This window comes from Etheostoma spectabile, unplaced genomic scaffold (genome assembly GCF_008692095.1).
Source record: "Etheostoma spectabile isolate EspeVRDwgs_2016 unplaced genomic scaffold, UIUC_Espe_1.0 scaffold00569848, whole genome shotgun sequence".
NCBI classification, from domain to species: domain Eukaryota; kingdom Metazoa; phylum Chordata; class Actinopteri; order Perciformes; family Percidae; genus Etheostoma; species Etheostoma spectabile.
Window position 1 is genome coordinate 1 of NW_022605369.1, and position 21358 is coordinate 21358.

At 46.6% G+C, this 21358-nt stretch overlaps 1 protein-coding gene across 1 annotated transcript; it reads right to left on the reverse strand.

Moving 5' to 3' along the window:
- Positions 1-7370: 7370 nt before the first annotated feature.
- LOC116685463 (ankyrin repeat and SOCS box protein 13) lies at positions 7371-19690 on the reverse strand. The gene is made up of 6 exons (XM_032510508.1): positions 19557-19690; positions 16894-17081; positions 16649-16805; positions 14608-14742; positions 10275-10466; positions 7371-7513 (listed from the first exon to the last, which is right to left on the reverse strand). The coding sequence occupies exons 1-6, from the start codon at positions 19597-19599 to the stop codon at positions 7386-7388; spliced, it is 843 nt and encodes a 280-aa protein (XP_032366399.1). The 5' UTR covers positions 19600-19690; the 3' UTR covers positions 7371-7385.
- Positions 19691-21358: the final 1668 nt, after the last annotated feature.

Genomic DNA, 21358 nt, shown 5'->3' on the forward strand with positions numbered 1-21358 from the left:
TTCCGATTTATTTGTCACTCTTTCCGATTTATTTGTCACTTTTTCCAATTTATTTGTCACTTTTACGATTTATTTGTCACTCTTCCGATTATTTGTCACTTTTTCCAATTTATTGTCACTTTTTACGATTTATTTGTACAAACTCTTTCCGATTATTTGTCACTTTTTTCCGATTTATTGTCAATTTTCCCGATTTGTCACTTTTTCCAATTTATTTGTCACTCTTTCCGATTTATTTGTCACTTTTTACGATTATTTGTCACTTTTCCGATTTATTTGTCACTCTTTCCGATTTATTGTCACTTTTTCCAGGTCTTGGCGCTTTTTTAAAACCTGAGCTGGGTTAATAACAGGTTTTACTCTTATTCTTGGAATTCATGGTCAACAACCTCATTTATATCAAATTACACATACGTCTTTAGTTAAAAGGCAGAAAAGAAATATGAATTATTTTGACTAATAGTGAGATCAGAGGATGTTGAGTGGATCACAGACGGGCGATGTCAGAGTTTAGTCCGGCTACTGTTTTAAAAAAAAAAACACTAACCCAAATAAGTCAAATGCTATAAGATAATTAAAACACCCAAAAAATACAATAAAAAGTAAATGTGTGTGGAATATCGTGTGTTATTTTTGGGCAATTTGGTGGAAAGAAATCCATATTTCTGATATAAAAACACTTTGAAACGGGTCAGTTCGACCCGAGGAAAAACACAAGGGGTTAAATCCGTTACATAAATAGAGCATATCCATTTTTTCTTCTGCCTTGCGTTCATTTCAGCCATTTAATGATTACAACTGAGATTTCTTGACGATAATTCGTTAAGAATTTCACAGCGGACAGATCCTGATCAGAGTCCCCTGTTCCTATTGTCGTACTTCATATAACATATAGTGTATTATATGGAAAATACAATGACCCCTATAGCTTTATTATATTAGAGCAAAGACACACCCACACCCAAACCTTCATTACTTGGGTAAATGTTTTTACCGCGACACATATAAGTCATATAATAACGTTTTGTGCAATTGAGGTCTTGGGCTACATGAGGTCTTTGGGTTTGGGTATCTCTAACTTTTCTTTACACTTTCTGAAGCATTTTGTCGACATAAAGCCACAAGAGTCGGCTAAAAAGCTCCTTAGCCTTCAGAGAATTCAGCAAATAAAGCAAACAATGACAATTTATTTACCAACAACCTGTTTCACAGCTTTAAAATGAAAAATCTCTGCTTCTGTGGCAATTTCTGAGACTCAAAGTGGGCAAATCTGCCATTTTCAGGTTGAACGTCAGGTAATTGCAGTTAAAATGAACCTTAAGTGATATAAGGGGGGGTCGGGATTTGGCCCGCGGGCCTCGAGTTGTCGTCTCACATTAGTGTCTAATCTACTAGTCTAGTCCAGTCCAGTCCAGCACACGTGAATGAGAGCCAGGATCATGCAAAAACATGAGGACCTCAAGTACAATTTATTCAATTGAATCAACATATTCTCTTATTCAGAGCATCACTTCTGTACAGTAAGGTAAATAATTATGACCCGTTTTGTGGGGTTCGTCCTTTAGTTCCCCTTCGAGGGAACTTCAACTGCGTCGGTTGCGACACTATAGCGTTCCCATAGTGTCGTAACCGACGCAGTGTCTCGTTCCCCTATCTCGGGGAACAAGGGTACGTATGTAAACCTGGTTCCCCTATCTCGGGGAACCAGGGTTACATACGTAACCCGAGACGTTCCCCTTCGAGGGGAACTCGAACTGCGTCAGTTGCGACACTATAGCGTTCCCATAGTGTCGTAAACGACGCAGTGTCTCGTTCCCCTATCTCGGGGAACCAGGGTTACGTATGTAACCCTGGTTCCCCTATCTCGGGGAACAAGGGTTACATACGTAACCCGAGACGTTCCCCTTCGAGGGTAACTCGAACTGCGTCAGTTGCGACACTATAGCGTTCCCATAGTGTCGTAACCGACGCCAGTGTCTCGTTCCCTATCTCGGGGAACCAGGGTACGTATGTAACCTGGTTCCCCTATCTCTGGGAAAGGGTTACATACGTAACCCGAGACGTTCCCTTCGAGGGTAACTCGAACTGCGTCAGTTGCGACACTATAGCGTTCCCATAGTGTCGTAACCGACGCAGTGTCTCGTTCCCCTATCGGGGAACTAGGTTACGTATGTAACCCTGGTTCCCCTATCTCGGGGAACAAGGGTTACATACGTAACCCGGACGTTCCCCTTCGAGGGGAACTCGAACTGCGTCAGTTGCGACACTATTAGGGTTCCCATAGTGTCGTAACCGACGCAGTGTCTCGTTCCCCTATCTCGGGGAACAAGGGTTACATACGTAACCCGAGACGTTCCCCTTCGAGGGGAACTCGAACTGCGTCAGTTGCGACACTATAGGCGTTCCATAGTGTCGTAAACCGACGCAGTGTCTCGTTCCCCTATCTCGGGGAACCAGGGTTACGTATGTAACCCTGGTTCCCCTATCTCGGGGAACCAGGGTTACATACGTAACCCGAGACGTTCCCCTTCGAGGGGAACTCGAACTGCGTCAGTTGCGACACTATAGGCGTTCCCATAGTGTCGTAACCGACGCAGTGTCTCGTTCCCCTATCTCGGGGAACCAGGGTTACGTATGTAACCCTGGTTCCCTATCTCGGGGAACAAGGGTTACATACGTAACCCGAGACGTTCCCTTCGAGGGGAACTCGAACTGCGTCAGTTGCGACACTATAGGCGTTCCCATAGTGTCGTAACCGACGCAGTGTCTCGTTCCCCTATCTCGGGGAACAAGGGTTACATACGTAACCCGAGACGTTCCCCTTCGAGGGGAACTCGAACTGCGTCAGTTGCGACACTATAGGCGTTCCCATAGGTCGTAACCGACGCAGTGTCTCGTTCCCCTATCTCGGGGAACCAGGGTTACATACGTAACCCGAGACGTTCTTTTGTAGCACCTTAAACGAGACAAACGTGTCTAAAAGTGACTAAAAAGCAACAAACGCTGCAAAAAAAACGACAATTTAAGTGCCACGCATGTCTAAGAAAGCCTAAAAAATGTCAGAAAAGGCAACAAAGCCACAGGAATTATCCCACGTTCGTAGATATTTCACTCTTTCTGATGAAAACTCGGCATTCTGCCATTTTGAGTTTGACTGTCAGGTAATTGCAGTAAAAAAAAAAACACTTTGCCCTGTTTTTTGGTTAATGCATTGTGAACTTAAAGGATATACGGGCTGGATCTAAGTCGCCTCACATCTGCGGTTCCTTTCAGGGTCCTGGTTTTCAGGCTGCAGGGTCTGATGGGTGAGCGTAGCACTGGACCATCACAGCATCCAGGTCTCTGTTTATCGGATTCTCAAACAAAAGCCTCGCAGTCTGCTTAGCGCCTCAAATCCACAATCTACTTGCCCAAATCTGTGTACCTCCTCTGGTCCTTTTCACTGCCAAGACCTGATCCTCCCCCCCCTTCTGTTTGCTGTGTAATGAGGAAGACCTGTTTCTCATGAGACCCACAGAGCTGCGTTTCCTAACAGATGCGATGCAATACAAACGATTTAATCATCAATGTCGCCCCCAAGTGGCCAATAAGTGCATCTGCGCGTGTTGGACCTGCTGGACCTTCCTCAGTCAGTCTGAATTCAGGTAAACTGGGATCAGTTCAGCTGGAAACTAGTTCCTACTGAAATTTAAAGACTTTTGAAGACTTTAATTAGAAAATGTACCCAAGTTTTTATAATTAAGTTCTGAAAGGCAAGTGGAGTGAACGTAACGGACGTTCATTAATTTCAAAAGGTCGTGCACTTTAAGGAAATGTTGTAATACTGTATGTTGCTTATGAAAACCAGTGTTCCCAGTGACTCTTCTACAGAGACAGAAGTGTGTGTTTACCAGAATAAGTTGGCAGACAGTCCAGTCCAGTCCAGTCTAGTCCAGTCCAGCACACATGTGAATGAGAGCCAGGATCATGCAAAAACAAGAGGACATCAAGCACATCAACAGTACAATTTATTCAACGAATCGACATATTGTCTTATTCAGAGCATCACTTCTGTACAGTAAGACAAATATTATGACTTATTCTGTGGGGTTGCTTTGTAGCACCTTAAACGAGACAAATAAGTACAGAAAAAGTGACAAAACGTTGCAAAAACCGACAAATAAAAACAATTTCAGTGACAAACACGTCTAAGAAAGCCTGAAAAATGTCAGAAAAGGCAGCAAAACGACATGAATTATTCCACATTCATAGATATTTCACTCTTTCTGATGTATGCGTGTCATTAAACTCTCCATGTCTGGCCCTTTAATTTGAGTCCCTTGTCCAGTGTGGCCCTTAAAATGACCTGGACAGCGCCGTATTAAGAGGGTCAGGGAACCTTCAGCGTCGCTTAAACTGAGAAACGATGTTTTTTTTGAACATCCGAGCCGATTGAACGTGACTTTATTCCCTTTTATGGGACAGTGCTTACCCAAAAAAGAACGGCCAGTGCCGTTTAATTCGACCTACCGGGAGGAAAGGTTTCAACACAACCACTCTGTCGTTCAACATTCCCATTTTCATCTTCGGGGACTGGACATTCCTACGTGCCTCTCCTAGTCTCCTCTCTGTGTTCTGCTATGTATCAGGGTCGGGTATTTTAAGGCTTTAAGGCAGATCTGAACTTGTTTTTGGGGGACCTGATGATCCAAAGCTCTCGATCTACCCTCACCTATGGTCCTGAAGGCTGGGTCATGACCGAAAGAACCAGATCCAGGGTACAAGCGGCCGAATTGGGTTTCCTCAGGAGGGTGGCTGGTCTCCTCAGGAGGGGGGCTGGTTTCCTCAGGAAGGGGGCTGGTTACCTCAGGAGGGGGGGCCGGCGTCTCCCTTAGAGACAGGGTGAGAAGCTCAGTCATCCGAGAGGAGCTCGGAGTAGAGCCGCTGCTCCTTCGCGTCGAAAGGAGCCAGTTGAGGTGGTTCGGGCATCTGGTAAGGATGCCTCCTGGGGGGGTCCCTAGGGAGGTGGTCCAGGCACGTCCAGCTGGGAGGAGGCCTCGGGGAAGACCCAGGACTAGGTGGAGGGACGTCCAGCTGGGAGGAGGCCTCGGGGAAGACCCAGGACTAGGTGGAGAGATTATATCTCCAACCTGGCCTGGGAACGCCTCGGGATCCCCCAGTCGGAGCTGGTTGATGTGGCTCGGGAAAGGGAAGTTTGGGGTCCCCTACTGGAGCTGCTGCCCCCGCGACCCGACACCGGATAAGAGGATGAAGATGGATGGATGGATGATGTTCCTTCCCGAGGCTATTTTAGCAGTGGCACCGTGGCTCCGTCCGGCGCTTAGCCCCGCCCACCACAATTGGGATTGGTTTAAAGAAACGCCAATAACCCAGAGCATGATTTTCCCCTATCCAGGATGCTGTGTTGACCCTCCAGACCCTCCTCCTCAGCGCTGTGGAGGAGGGTTTGGCAATGCGAGGCGATTTCTTCCACATATACATGTTTATTTAGTTGAAAGCAGTTCATTTTGATAGGATTTTATTGTATCGAATAATTATGGTATGTTATCTTGTCTTAATTTGCCTTTAAGTAAGTGGTGGTGATGATGATATGGGGGTGTTTGGGGGGGGGTAGGTGTTGTAAATGTGTGTTTTGTAATTTTTAAATCATAACGGGGGGGAAAAACTCTTCCATAACAGGTCAACTTCGAAGCCAATCTGAAGCCCTTTATGGACTTCATAAACCACTTCATGTACTAAAAATAACATGACCTACAATCTTTATAGGCGGATTTAGCGAAACTATAAATAAGCAGCCGGGATCGGATCGAGGTCTCCTTGAGACTTGGGTGTCTGTGTTAAACAAAAGGCTTTCTCTAGGCGCGGAGGGGGGGGGGGGGGGGGTAGCAAGCAGCATATGGAGAGCGTCACTGTGACAGCAGGCCTGCTTGGGGTTCCTCTGGATGTTACAGGTCTAACAGGGAACAGCCATCTGTCCTCCAGCGAATGTGGTCTGAGCACGCTACGTCTCGGGGTATTTCACAATTTAACGGCTACTCAGCGTTTACGGTACGCAGGCGGGTTTGGGGACATGCACGCACTTCCCCAGAAAGTCCAGGATCCAGTCCAGAAACCTTTGGTTGAGCAAGAAAACTGACTACTGATGTCACTTCTGTTGCCAAAAAACATCTCGGGTTACGTATGTAACCCTTGTTCCCCGAGATAGGGGAACAAGAGTTATGTATGTAACCCTGGTTCCCCGAGACGACGTTACGTATGTAACCCTGGTCCCCCGAGATAGGGGAACAAGAGTTACGTATGTAACCCTGGTTCCCCGAGACGACGTTACGTATGTAACCCTGGTTCCCCGAGATAGGGAATAAGGGTTACATAGTAACCCTTGTTCCCCGAGATAAGGGAACAGGGGTTACGCATGTAACCCTGCTTCCCCGAGATAGGGGAACGAGACAAGTTGTGATCCCAATCCCAGCATCTGAAAAGCCTCCGATACAGCTTTCAATGTTGGTATCAGCATCTGAAAGTACCGCAGTTTAAGAAAATCTACTTTAAATAAGTTGATTTGGGTTCTTTCTCCATTACGACTGACTGTCAAACTGGATTATAAAAGAGTTTTTGTCACCAAAAGTTCAACCTGAGCCGGACCAACAACAAAAATAGAAATCATATCACATCCATATATCCATAGATTGTAGTATACAGCAGTTAAATCATAATAGGACACACAGGTATCGGATCCATACTTGGTATTGGCCAATAAGCAAATTCAGGTATAAGAACCGGTCTCAGACAATTTCCACCAAAAACCACGCCTCCACCTGAGCTTTGACACATGTTCTCTAGTTCAAATAATAAAAAAAACATCTAAATGGTCTCTCATATTAGAAATACCCTCTTCTTGTAGTGTAAGTTACGCTTCTATCATTTAGACATTAATGCTGTTAAGACTTGTACTGTATATGCTGCAAAGACCTTTTAAAATCCTCTTGTTTATCAACCCGAAATAGAGACTGGGATGGTTTCCAGTGCTGAGAGCGGCTTTTTCCACAAGAAGCTGCTGTTAAGGAGACCATTTGGAGCTTCTATTTTAGGATTATCATTTCTATGCATGTGTCGGTATGTTTGCATCTCAAAAGATCCACGATCCAGATCCAGAACCGGACGACAAGTCAATAGAGAATGACATTTTGGGCAATCCAGGACTTGGGAGCTGGGATCCTCGTCTCTCTCACCCCCCTGGGACTTTGAGCTAGCCAAGTCTTGGGGTCAAAGTGTAGCTTTGAAGAGAAACCTTGTGCTTCTGACTAAACACTGATGTCTACTAAAGCCGTGGCACCTTTGCTGTGGTTTGCAGCTCTTTGAGAGTCCCCCATCGGTGGTCCTCGGGGTTACTGGTAGCACAGGTAGCGGATGAGGAGCTTGGGTACGTGGAGTTGACCCATGACCCCCAGAGCTCTGGTGCCCAGCGTCCTCCTCACCGCCAGCCTGCTGAGCTGCTGCAGGGTCATGGGGGTGGCTATGGACAGGACGACAACAACAACAAGGAGTTAGCTCATGGAAGAGAATATAGTATAAGGAAAGGAAGACGAATTATGAAAAACAAACGTGAAAAAAGTAAGAAAATCCCTTTAATTAACAGGGCGGGACATTAACATCGACAATGTCTTTCCCTGTTAAATACAACCTTTTAGCACTCTTTGAAACCAACCTTAACTGCCTGGATATGGTTCATTTTATTACTAATTTAGTCATAAGTCTTCCTCCTTTTAATGGGTAATAGGTGTGGAATATGGATACATCAATGAGCTAAAACTTGTCAACTGGACAACCGAACGAAACCGATCTTTGTCCGAGTGATCTGGATGATGGTGGATTCATAAAATACTGAAATCAATCTTTAAAATGTCAAATATGTTAATATATAGTGTTGGTACGGTTCAGGAAAGAGTACTTTAAAGTCTTAATGTAAACATTAACAAGGTGCATTACGAAATCTATCTGAGGGTTGCTTCTTGCTTGTACAATCTCCAGCATAAGTTAATTGGCGATTGGTGTGTGTGTGTGTGTGTGTGTGTGTGTGTGTGTGTGTGTGTGTGTGTATATATATATATATATATGAGCACCATGGTAAACAACGGGTGTCATCAGTCTGAGACATTTCCTGGACTTGACATGCAATCCTTGCCTGCCACCTGCTGGTGAGACGTTGACGTTACACCAACTACACACTATGAGATCTACACTGGACCAATAAGATTAAAGAAGTACACGTCGACATTTTACACAATATATATAACCTGCAAAGCTACATCTTTACATGAGGACAACGTGAGGGCGACATGAGGACAACATGAAGACAACATGAGGGCAACATGAGGACAACATGAGGACAACATGAAGACAACATGAGGGCAACATGAGGGCAACATGAGGGCAACATGAGGACAACGTGAGGGCAACATGAGGACAACATGAAGACAACATGAGGGCAACATGAGGACAACATGAAGACAACATGAGGACAACATGAGGGCAACATGAGGGCAACATGAGGGCAACATGAGGACGACATGAGGACAGCATGAGGACAACATGGGGACAACATGAGGACAACATGAGGACAACATGAGGACAGCATGAAGACAGCATGAAGACAACATGAAGACAACATGAGGGCGACATGAGGACGACATGAGGACGACATGAGGGCAACATGAGGGCAACATGAGGGCAACATGAGGGCAACATGAAGACAACATGAGGACAACATGAAGACAACATGAGGGCAACATGAGGACAACATGAAGACAACATGAGGGCAACATGAGGGCAACATGAGGGCAACATGAAGACAACATGAGGGCAACATGAGGGCAACATGAGGACAACATGAGGACATCATGAAGACAGCATGAAGACAACATGAAGACAACATGAAGACAACATGAGGGCAACATGAGGACAACATGAGGACAACATGAAGACAACATGAAGACAACATGAGGACAACATGAGGGCAACATGAGGGCAACATGAGGACAACATGAGGACAACATGAGGGCAACATGAGGGCAACATGAGGGCAACATGAAGACAACATGAAGACAACATGAAGACAACATGAGGACAACATGAAGACAGCATGAGGGCAACATGAAGACAGCATGAAGACAACATGAGGGCAACATGAGGGCAACATGAGGGCAACATGAAGACAACATGAAGACAACATGAGGGCAACATGAGGACAACATGAGGACAGCATGAAGACAGCATGAAGACAACATGAAGACAACATGAAGACAACATGAGGGCAACATGAGGGCAACATGAAGACAGCATGAGGGCAACATGAAGACAGCATGAAGACAACATGAGGGCAACATGAGGGCAACATGAAGACAACATGAAGACAACATGAGGGAAACATGAGGACAACATGAGGACAGCATGAAGACAGCATGAAGACAACATGAAGACAACATGAAGACAACATGAGGGCAACATGAGGACAACATGAGGACAACATGAAGACAACATGAGGGCAACATGAAGACAACATGAAGACAACATGAGGGCAACATGAGGGCAACATGAGGGCAACATGAAGACAACATGAGGGCAACATGAAGACAACATGAGGGCAACATGAGGGCAACATGAAGACAACATGAGGGCAACATGAAGACAACATGGGGACAACATGAGGGACAACAGGAGGACAACATGGGGACAACATGGGGACAACATGAGGATTAAAAAAGTACACCGACACTTTACATTATATAACCTGCAAAGCTACATCTTTACAACTCAAATGACGCATTAAATGTTGTGTAAAACCCATCATGATATCAGTGTTGAATGTAAGAGTTTTTAGGTTTTCATTTTCAAAATCAGAATTTCAACGTTGAATTCAAGTGCTACGCCCAATTTCACCGCTTCGTTATGAAAACCCAAGGACTTAATTAAGTCCGTCAGACGTATAAACACTCAAAAAACTGTCATTTTGTAAGGTGGACTTTTTAATTACACTGTATATTAGTTTTGTGGCATTGTAGTTTTATATTGCTCAATCATCCCCTCTAAAGAAAATGGCTATAAACACTACTTCTTTATTTATTTTAAATGCTATTATTGTTTCTCTGGAGCATGATTTGACCAAGTGTCTGAAATGTCCTATGTTTGGATGTATTTTTTTCCCAATAAAGTTGTGAAGAAACGATAAAAAAACATCTCCACGGTACGGTTTGTTGCCTTTTCCGTGAGTGACCTACTCTCGTAAAAGTGGAGGCAGGTGGCCGAGGGCGACCCGGGCGCGGCGTAGTCCACGGGTCTCCTGTTGTGCTGGTCTCGGGCGTGGACGTTGGCCCCGAACTCCACCAGCATCTTCACCATCTCCACCTGGGTGTTCTTAGCAGCGTGGTGCAGCGGCGTCTCGTGTAGCCGGGCGGCGTTCACCTTAGCACCTGGAAGGGAAAAGGGCGTTAATGGCAGCTCTTTAAATAAGGTCAATCTGGGCATCTTCCAGATGTTCCTGAGATTTTAGAGTTGATGGCGATCTCGTGGTGATGTTCCAGATGTTCCTGGGATTTTAGAGTTGATGGCGATCTCGTGGTGGTGTTCCAGACGTTCCTGGGATTTTAGAGTTGATGGCGATCTCGTGGTGGTGTTCCAGATGTTCCTGGGATTTTAGATGTTCCTGGGATTTTGGAGTTGATGGCGATCTCATGGTGGTGTATTTCAGATGTTCCTGGGATTTTAGATGTTCCTGGGATTTTAGAGTTGATGGCAATCTCGTGGTGGTGTTCCAGATGTTCCTGGGATTTTAGAGTTGATGGCGATCTCGTGGTGGTGTTCCAGATGTTCCTGGGATTTTAGATGTTCCTGGGATTTTGGAGTTGATGGCGATCTCATGGTGGTGTATTTCAGATGTTCCTGGGATTTTAGAGTTGATGGCGGCTGTGGCTCAGTGGTAGAGCGGTTGCCTGCCAATCGGAAGGTTGGTGGTTCGATCCCTGCCCCTGCAGTCATTGTCGAAGTGTCCTTGGGCAAGACACTGAACCCCGAGTTGCCCCCGGTGCTGCGCATCGGAGTGTGAGTGTGTATGAATGTATATCTGATGAGCAGGTGGCACCATGTATGGCAGCCCCGGCCACAGTGTATGAATGTGTGTGAATGGTGAATGTATCCTGTAGATGTAAAAGCGCTTTGAGCAGTTGTTAAGACTGGAAAAGCGCTATATAAATACAGCACATTTACATTTACATGGCGATCTCATGGCGGTGTTCCAGACGTTCCTGGGATTTTAGAGTTGATGGCGATCTCGTGGTGGTGTTCCAGACGTTCCTGGGATTTTAGAGTTGATGGCGATCTCGTGGTGGTGTTCCAGATGTTCCTGGGATTTTAGATGTTCCTGGGATTTTGGAGTTGATGGCGATCTCGTGGTGGTGTTCCAGACGTTCCTGGGATTTTAGATGTTCCTGGGATTTTGGAGTTGATGGCGATCTCGTGGTGGTGTTCCAGATGTTCTTGGGATTTTAGATGTTCCTGGGATTTTGGAGTTGATGGCGATCTCGTGGTGGTGTTCCTTATGTTCCTGGGATTTTAGATGTTCCTGGGATTTTAGAGTTGATGGCGATCTCATGGTGGTGTTCCAGATGTTCCTGGGATTTTAGAGTTGATGGCGATCTCGTGGTGGTGTTCCAGACGTTCCTGGGATTTTAGAGTTGATGGCGATCTCGTGGTGGTGTTCCAGGCGTTCCTGGGATTTTAGAGTTGATGGCGATCTCGTGGTGGTGTTCCAGACGTTCCTGGGATTTTAGATGTTCCTGGGATTTTGGAGTTGATGGCGATCTCGTGGTGGTGTTCCTTATGTTCCTGGGATTTTAGATGTTCCTGGGATTTTAGAGTTGATGGCGATCTCATGGTGGTGTTCCAGATGTTCCTGGGATTTTAGAGTTGATGGCGATCTCATGGTGGTGTTCCAGACGTTCCTGGGATTTTAGAGTTGATGGCGATCTCGTGGTGGTGTTCCAGACGTTCCTGGGATTTTAGAGTTGATGGCGATCTCATGGCGGTGTTCCAGATGTTCCTGGGATTTTAGAGTTGATGGCGATCTCATGGCGGTGTTCCAGATGTTCCTGGGATTTTAGAGTTGATGGCGATCTCATGGTGGTGTTCCAGACGTTCCTGGGATTTTAGAGTTGATGGCGATCTCGTGGTGGTGTTCCAGACGTTCCTGGGATTTTAGCGTTGATGGCGATCTCATGGCGGTGTTCCAGATGTTCCTGGGATTTTAGAGTTGATGGCAATCTCGTGGTGATGTTCCAGACGTTCCTGGGATTTTACAGTTGATGGCGATCTCGTGGTGGTGTTCCAGACGTTCCTGGGATTTTAGATGTTCCTGGGATTTTGGAGTTGATGGCGATCTCGTGGTGGTGTTCCAGATGTTCCTGGGATTTTAGATGTTCCTGGGATTTTGGAGTTGATGGCGATCTCGTGGTGGTGTTCCTTATGTTCCTGGGATTTTAGATGTTCCTGGGATTTTAGAGTTGATGGCGATCTCATGGTGGTGTTCCAGATGTTCCTGGGATTTTAGAGTTGATGGCGATCTCATGGTGGTGTTCCAGACGTTCCTGGGATTTTAGAGTTGATGGCGATCTTGTGGTGGTGTTCCAGACGTTCCTGGGATTTTAGAGTTGATGGTGATCTCATGGTAGTGTTCCAGACGTTCCTGGGATTTTAGAGTTGATGGCGATCTCATGGCGGTGTTCCAGATGTTCCTGGGATTTAAGAGTTGATGGCGATCTCATGGCGGTGTTCCAGACGTTCCTGGGATTTTAGAGTTGATGGCGATCTCATGGTGGTGTTCCAGATGTTCCTGGGATTTTAGAGTTGATGGCGATCTCATGGTAGTGTTCCAGACGTTCCTGGGATTTTAGAGTTGATGGCGATCTCATGGCGGTGTTCCAGATGTTCCTGGGATTTAAGAGTTGATGGCGATCTCATGGCGGTGTTCCAGACGTTCCTGGGATTTTAGAGTTGATGGCGATCTCATGGTGGTGTTCCAGATGTTCCTGGGATTTTAGAGTTGATGGCGATCTCATGGTGATGTTCCAGATGTTCCTGGGATTTTAGAGTTGATGGCGATCTCATGGCGGTGTTCCAGATGTTCCTGGGATTTTAGAGTTGATGGCGATCTCATGGTAGTGTTCCAGACGTTCCTGGGATTTTAGAGTTGATGGCGATCTCATGGTGGTGTTCCAGATGTTCCTGGGATTTTAGAGTTGATAAGATCTCATGGTGATGTTCCTAGGATTTTAGACTTGATGGCGATCTCATGGTGATGTTCCTGACGTTCCTGGGATTTTAGAGTTGATGGCGATCTCATGGTGGTGTTCCAGACGTTCCTGGGATTTTAGAGTTGATAAGATCTCATGGTGATGTTCCTGGGATTTTAGAGTTGATAAGATCTCATGGTGATGTTCCTAGGATTTTAGAGTTGATGGCGATCTCATGGTGGTGTTCCAGATGTTCCTGGGATTTTAGAGTTGATAAGATCTCATGGTGATGTTCCTAGGATTTTAGACTTGATGGCGATCTCATGGGGATGTTCCTGATGTTCCTGGGATTTTAGAGTTGATGGCGATCTCATGGTGGTGTTCCAGACGTTCCTGGGATTTTAGAGTTGATAAGATCTCATGGTGATGTTCCTGGGATTTTAGAGTTGATAAGATCTCATGGTGATGTTCCTGGGATTTTAGAGTTGATAAGATCTCATGGTGATGTTCCTAGGATTTTAGAGTTGATGGCGATCTCATGGTGGTGTTCCAGATGTTCCTGGGATTTTAGAGTTGATAAGATCTCATGGTGATGTTCCTAGGATTTTAGACTTGATGGCGATCTCATGGGGATGTTCCTGATGTTCCTGGGATTTTAGAGTTGATGGCGATCTCATGGTAGTGTTCCAGACGTTCCTGGGATTTTAGAGTTGATAAGATCTCATGGTGATGTTCCTGGGATTTTAGAGTTGATAAGATCTCATGGTGATGTTCCTGGGATTTTAGAGTTGATAAGATCTCATGGTGATGTTCCTAGGATTTTAGAGTTGATGACGATCTCATGGTGGTTTTCCAGATGTTCCTGGGATTTTAGAGTTGATAAGATCTCATGGTGATGTTCCTGGGATTTTAGAGTTGCTGGCGATCTCAACGCTTGATGGGAGAAGTTCCTACACATTGGACCTTTAAGCACTTATTCAACCCTTGTGTTGTCTTCCCCTTCGGGACCTTACTTGGGGTTTTAAAAACAAGTCTGAAATACAGTTTTACTTCATAATCCATTACCAAATATTGTCTTTATCTCAATTACCCGCAGCTGAGATAACATCTACGTTCAGGGAATGCGTCCGTCTCTATAGGACACAATTAAAATTGGATTTTAATTCATCAACTTTATCAATTAACAGGCAAATAAAACACTGATGATCCTCCAGGGCCGATAATCGCTCTCTCCCTAATTTAATCCCACAGAAATCTGAGAAGCAAGAAGCAACTTTGAAGCCATGCAACATACCCCCCCCCCCCCCCCCCCCCCCATAGCGCTCACCTGCATTGAGCAGCTCCTTAACACAGTGTGTGTGTTGGTTAGCACACGCTACGTGTAGCGGGGTCCCGTAGTAAAGGTCGTACGCCTCCAGGCGAGCACCCGTGGCGATCAGCAGCTTCACACACTCAGAGTTCCCTGAAACATGGACAGAGAATACATATTAAAAAATAAGAGGGCTAATAATTTAGACTCAAATTAAAGGAATGGATGTTGATGATAATCACAGACTGGAATATGTCAACTTTTACTCAACACTATTTCAACAACACTTCACTTTGTTTTACAATGCTATAAAATAGAATAAGACCCAAAATTAATGAAAGTAGAGATTTGTACTTGGCAAAGAGCGTTGGAATCAATCATGTTATTTTGGGGAATTAAAAAGAACATTGATATAGGACAACATGAGGACAACATGAGGACAACATGGGGACAACATGAGGACAACATGAGGACAACATGGGGACAACAGGAAGGCAACATGAAGACAACATGAAGACAACATGAGGACAACATGAGGACAACATGAGGACAACATGGGGACAACAGGAAGGCAACATGAAGACAACATGAAGACAACATGGGGACAACATGGGGACAACATGAGGATGACATGGGGACAACATGGGGCAACATGAGGACAACATGGGGACAACATGGGGACAACATGAAGACAACATGAAGACAACATGAGGACAACATGAGGACAACATGAGGATGACATGGGGACAACATGGGGACAACATGAGGACAACATGAGGACAACATGAGGGCAACATGAAGACAACATGAGGGCAACATGAAGACAACATGAGGACAACATGAGAACAACATGAGAACAGCATGAGGACAGCATGAGGGCAACATGAGGACAACATGGGGACAACATGGGGACAACATGAGGACAACATGAGGACAACATGAGAACATCATGAGGACAACATGAGGACAACATGAGGACAACATGGGGACAACATGAGGGCAACATGAGGACAACATGGGGACAACATGGGGACAACAGGAAGGCAACATGAAGACAACATGAAGACAACATGAGGACAACATGAGGACAACATGAGGACAACATGGGGACAACAGGAAGGCAACATGAGGACAACATGAGGACAACATGAGGGCAACATGAGGACAACATGAAGACAACATGAGGGCAACATGGGGACAACAGGAAGGCAACATGAGGACAACATGAGGACAACACGAGGGCAACACGAGGAAAGCATGAAGACAGCATGAGGACAACATGAAGATATCATGAAGACAGCATGAGGACAACATGAGGACAACATGAGGACAACATGAGGGCAACATGAAGACAACAGCATGAGGACAGCATGAGGGCAACATGAGGACAACATGGGGACAACATGGGGACAACATGAGGACAACATGAGGACAACATGAGAACATCATGAGGACAACATGAGGACAACATGGGGACAACATGAGGGCAACATGAGGACAACATGGGGACAACATGGGGACAACAGGAAGGCAACATGAAGACAACATGAAGACAACATGAGGACAACATGAGGACAACATGGGGACAACAGGAAGGCAACATGAGGACAACATGAGGACAACATGAGGGCAACATGAGGACAACATGAAGACAACATGAGGGCAACATGGGGACAACAGGAAGGCAACATGAGGACAACATGAGGACAACACGAGGGCAACACGAGGAAAGCATGAAGACAGCATGAGGACAACATGAAGATATCATGAAGACAGCATGAGGACAACATGAAGATATCATGAAGACAGCATGAGGACAACATGAAGATATCATGAAGACAGCATGAGGACAACATGAAGATATCATGAAGACAGCATGAGGACAACATGAAGATATCATGAAGACAGCATGAGGGCAACATGAAGACATTATTCTAGATATGAGACGTTGTTTCCATTGTGGATTTTTAACATGAATTATGACAAAAACCCCACTTCCATGTTTAATGGTGTCCTATTAGAGACTGATGAAATAAAAGAGCTTCACACAGGGACCCACCCCCCATGCAGGCCTCGTGGAGGGGGGAGGCGGTGCGGGACGTGAGGGCGGGGTTGGTCTTGGCCCCGTGGTCCAGCAGAAGACGGACACACTCCAGACTCCCGGCTGAGCAGGCGTCACACAGCGGGGTGCTGCCGTCCACGTTCCTCGCGTCCACCTGAGACGCATTATGGGACACACATGCATGTACATTATAGCCATTTCTTCTTTTTTTAAGTCCCCCATGTCCCCCGATCTCATCTCACCTGGGCTCCGGCGTCCAGCAGCAGCCGGACACACTGGGCCTGTCCCCGGACGCAGGCCTCGTGCAGCGGCGTGATGGAGTCCACCGCCACCACGTTGACCGACGCCCCGCTTCGGATGAGACGCTGCAGCTGGGACGTCTGGCCGAGGGACGCCGCCTGGTGCACCTCGGTTCTCTCGGACCAGCAGCCTGCGGGGTTCAAGGCAGCGTTGTCACCTGTGTTTCAGGGCAATTGGCAGAGAACAGACTAAATGCTCAGCATGGCCTCAGCATGGCCTCTGTCTTAAAATGGCCTCAGCATGGCCTTAAAATGGCCTCAGCATGGCCTTAAAATGGCCTCAGCATGGCCTTAAAATGGCCTCAGCATGGCCTCAGCATGGCCTTAAAATGGCCTCAGCATGGCCTCAGCATGGCCTTAAAATGGCCTCAGCATGGCCTTAAAATGGCCTCAGCATGGCCTCAGCATGGCCTTAAAATGGCCTCAGCATGGCCTCAACATGGCCTTAAAATGGCCTCAGCATGGCCTCAACATGGCTTCAAAATGGCCTTAAAATGGCCTCAGCATGGCCTCAGCATGGCCTTAAAATGGCCTCAGCATGGCCTTAAAATGGCCTCAGCATGGCCTCAGCATGGCCTTAAAATGGCCTCAGCATGGCCTCAGCATGGCCTTAAAATGGCCTCAGCATGGCCTTAAAATGGCCTCAGCATGGCCTCAGCATGGCCTTAAAATGGCCTCAGCATGGCCTCAGCATGGCCTCAAAATGGCCTCAGCATGGCCTCAACATGGCTTCAAAATGGCCTTAAAATGGCCTCAGCATGGCCTCAGCATGACCTCAGCATGGCCTCAAAATGGCCTTAAAATGGCCTCAGCATGGCCTCAGCATGGCCTTAAAATGGCCTCAGCATGGCCTCAGCATGGCCTCAGCATGGCCTCAACATGGCCTCAAAATGGCCTCAGCATGACCTCAGCATGACCTTAAAATGGCCTCAGCATGGCCTCAACATGGCCTCAGCATGGCCTCAACATGGCCTCAACATGGCCTCAGCATGACCTCAGCATGACCTTAAAATGGCCTTAAAATGGCCTCAGCATGGCCTCAGCATGGCCTCAGCATGGCCTCAAAATGGCCTCAGCATGGCCTCAAAATGGCCTCAGCATGGCCTCAGCATGGGGCACTTTCAAAAACCGAACCTAGACTAGATCAGCTGGCTGATATCTCAAAATCTCTCTTTTGGGTCTTGAGCTGAAAAGGTTTGGGAAACCCTGGTTTAGAGAGTAGTGGTAGAGTTCTACTCTCCCCTCCCTGGATGAGCTTTACAGTTCCCACTGCCTCAAAAAAGCCCAGAACATAATAAAAATATCCATATCAAGTATCTGGGTTGGCTCCATGGTAGAGCAAGCTCTCTTATAATGAGGTTTGTGCCTCAATGCAGAGGTCGAGGGTTCGAATCCCGCCTGTGGCGATCTCCTGCATGTCTTCCCCCCTTTCTCCACCTAGCTGTCCTATCAAATTAAAAGGTGTAAAAGCCCAAAAATATGCTTACAAAAGAAAATCCATATCATGTAGCTGGGTTGGCACACATATATTAAGAGATTTATGCCTCGACTCAGAGGTCGAGGGTTCGAATCCCGCCTGTGGCGATCTCCTGCATGTCTTCCTACTTTCTCCACCTAGCTGTCCAATCAAATTAAAAGGCGTAAAAGCCCAAAAATAATCTTAAAAAATTAAATCCATATCATGTAGCCTGGTTGGCACACATGTATTAAAAGATTTATGCCTCGACTCAGAGGTCGAGGGTTCGAATCCCGCCTGTGGCGATCTCCTGCATGTCTTCCTACTTTCTCCACCTGTCTGTCGCCCAGCTCTAAACGTGTGCTTATGTCTACATTTTAGTGTCTTTTTTAAATATATATTTTTATAGTGACTTTTAGAGGCTCTTCTATATTTATCTATCCACCTTTTGCAGATGTTTTCCACTGAAATAACTGCATCCAAATCTATTGTACGTGTCCAGTGACAAAAAAAAGAGACTACTCTATTATATTTGACATTTTCACCCGTTGTCGTTCTTGTGTTATGGTGAATAACTAACATCCTAAATGTGTAGTCGGTCTGCTTTGTATTGTAGCGTTGCTATAACTGTCTCGTTTAACGTACACCTCATGTAGCAGAGTTTATTAATATAGCTCTATAAATTACGTGTTTTGCAGTGGTACAGTGTATCATCATCATTGTCTCCGCCTTTCACATTATTTCTAGTAAATGTCTCGTGAAATACTGCACATTGACAACTGTAATTTCACATTTGCATTGCAATAATCAACACATGTCAACAACCTTAGACATTCACCTTGAATTTTAAGTGGGCGCAAATATACAATGTTGTTGTTTTTTTTAAAAGATAACTTTAAGAGGTTTTTTTTAGTTTTTATTTTTCATTTAATAGTGTTATACAGTTTAGGAAAGGGAAGAGAAAAGATGACACGCAGCAAAGAGCCACCGGCGGGATTCGAACCCGTGCCTCCGACGCACACTCGCCCCTCCTTTAGTGGTTGCTAGCACGTTAGCATTACAGCTAGCTACGTACCGACGTCAAACTGGGTCAGGGGGACCCCAAAAAGCGCCCGTTTCCCCGGTTATATCGTCTTTACGTCACACTCACCGATGTCTCCAAAGAAATACGGACGAGCAATTTCAATCTCCATCCTGTCTTTTATATAAAAAAATCCCAATTTACGACGCTTAAGCAGCCGCAGAGACGCGGCTGTTCGTCTAGTGTCTACACGAGTCACGTGACATAGCTGGACCACACAGAGCATGCTGGGACATGTAGTTTTTACGCGTAAAAAGCTTCCACGCAAGGCTAAAGACGTTTCTTTTGGTCAGACTTCTTACTTTTAAGATTTAACTTACGTTCATTTTTTTTGTACTTTCTGAAACTCACACATTTAACCCATAGAACGTCTTCTTTTAATCACTTTTAGATAAATTAGGACCTTTTAGGATGCTTTTTAATACTAAATCAACTATAAAGGTCCAAATATTCCAGTTCTCACATATGAAAATACAACTGGGAACAAGAACAAGTTTGGGATAATAATGTCTTTATTGTGGCAACATTTTGTACAAACATATATTTTTTGAAAACTATTCCTATATTTGCTGCATATTCAAAAGAGATCGTTTGAATCTGATTGGCTATGAACCTTAAAGGATACTCCCCAATTAGCATTAAGCTAGGTATCAATAGAGACCCAGTAGTCTTTTCAAATGACCGTCTTTCCCTCACTCACGTCCCCCCTGAGACGGAGATCTCAGTGTTGTGTGTCTGGGATTTGTTCCCCCCCCCCCCCCCCCCAGCGGCTGTGGACTACAAACCAGGTAGTTCTGCAGGTTTTGGACTCTTCAGCGTCGGCCATTTTGAAGCTAAGCTAACAGGCGCTCGATTTTTAGGATGGCGAGTGGACAACAGGCTGTGAGATGTAGTTAAGGTGTGTAGGCAAGATCTCCCAAAACCTTCTGACTGACTTAAACTCTGTCTACGAGACCAGGTCCCTGAAGAAGGCCCAGTCAGTCCTGGTCAACCCTAGTCACCCCCCTGAACCGACCCCAGTCCTCCCCTGAACTGACCCCAGTCCCCCCTGAACCGACCCAGTCCTCCCCCCTGAACCGACCCCAGTCCACCGACCCCAGTCCCTCTGAACCGACCCTAGTCCTCCCCCCTGAACCGACCCAGTCCCTCCCTGAACCGACCCTAGTACCCCCCTGAACCGACCCCAGTCCCGTCCCCCCCTGAACTGACCCCAGTCCCTCCCTGAACCGACTCCAGTCCCCCCCTGAACCGACCCTAGTCCTCCCCCTGAACCGACCCCAGTCCTTCCCTGAACCGACCCCAGACCCTCCCTGAACCGACCCTAGTCCTCCCCCCCTGAACCGACCCCAGTCCTCCCCCCTGAACCGACCCCAGTCCCTCCCTGAACCGACCCCAGTCCCTCCCTGAACCGACCCTAGTCCCTCCCCCCAGAACCGATCCTAGTCCTCCCCCTGAACCGACCCCAGTCCACCCCCTGAACCGACCCCAGTCCACTCCCTGAACCGACCCCAGTCCCCCCCTGAACCGACCCCAGTCCTCCCCTGAACCGACCCCAGTCCCTCCCTGAACCGACCCTAGTACCCCCCTGAACCGACCCCAGTCCCGTCCCCCCCTGAACCGACCCCAGTCCCTCCCTGAACCGACCCCAGTCCCTCTGAACCGACCCTAGTCCTCCCCCCTGAACCAACCGCAGTCCACCCCCTGAACCGACCCCAGTCCCTCCCTGAACCGACCCTAGTCCTCCCCCCAGAACCGATCCTAGTCCTCCCCCCTGAACCGACCCCAGTCCACCCCCTGAACCGACCCCAGTCCACTCCCTGAACCGACCCCAGTCCCCCCCCTGAACCGACCCCAGTCCTCCCCTGAACCGA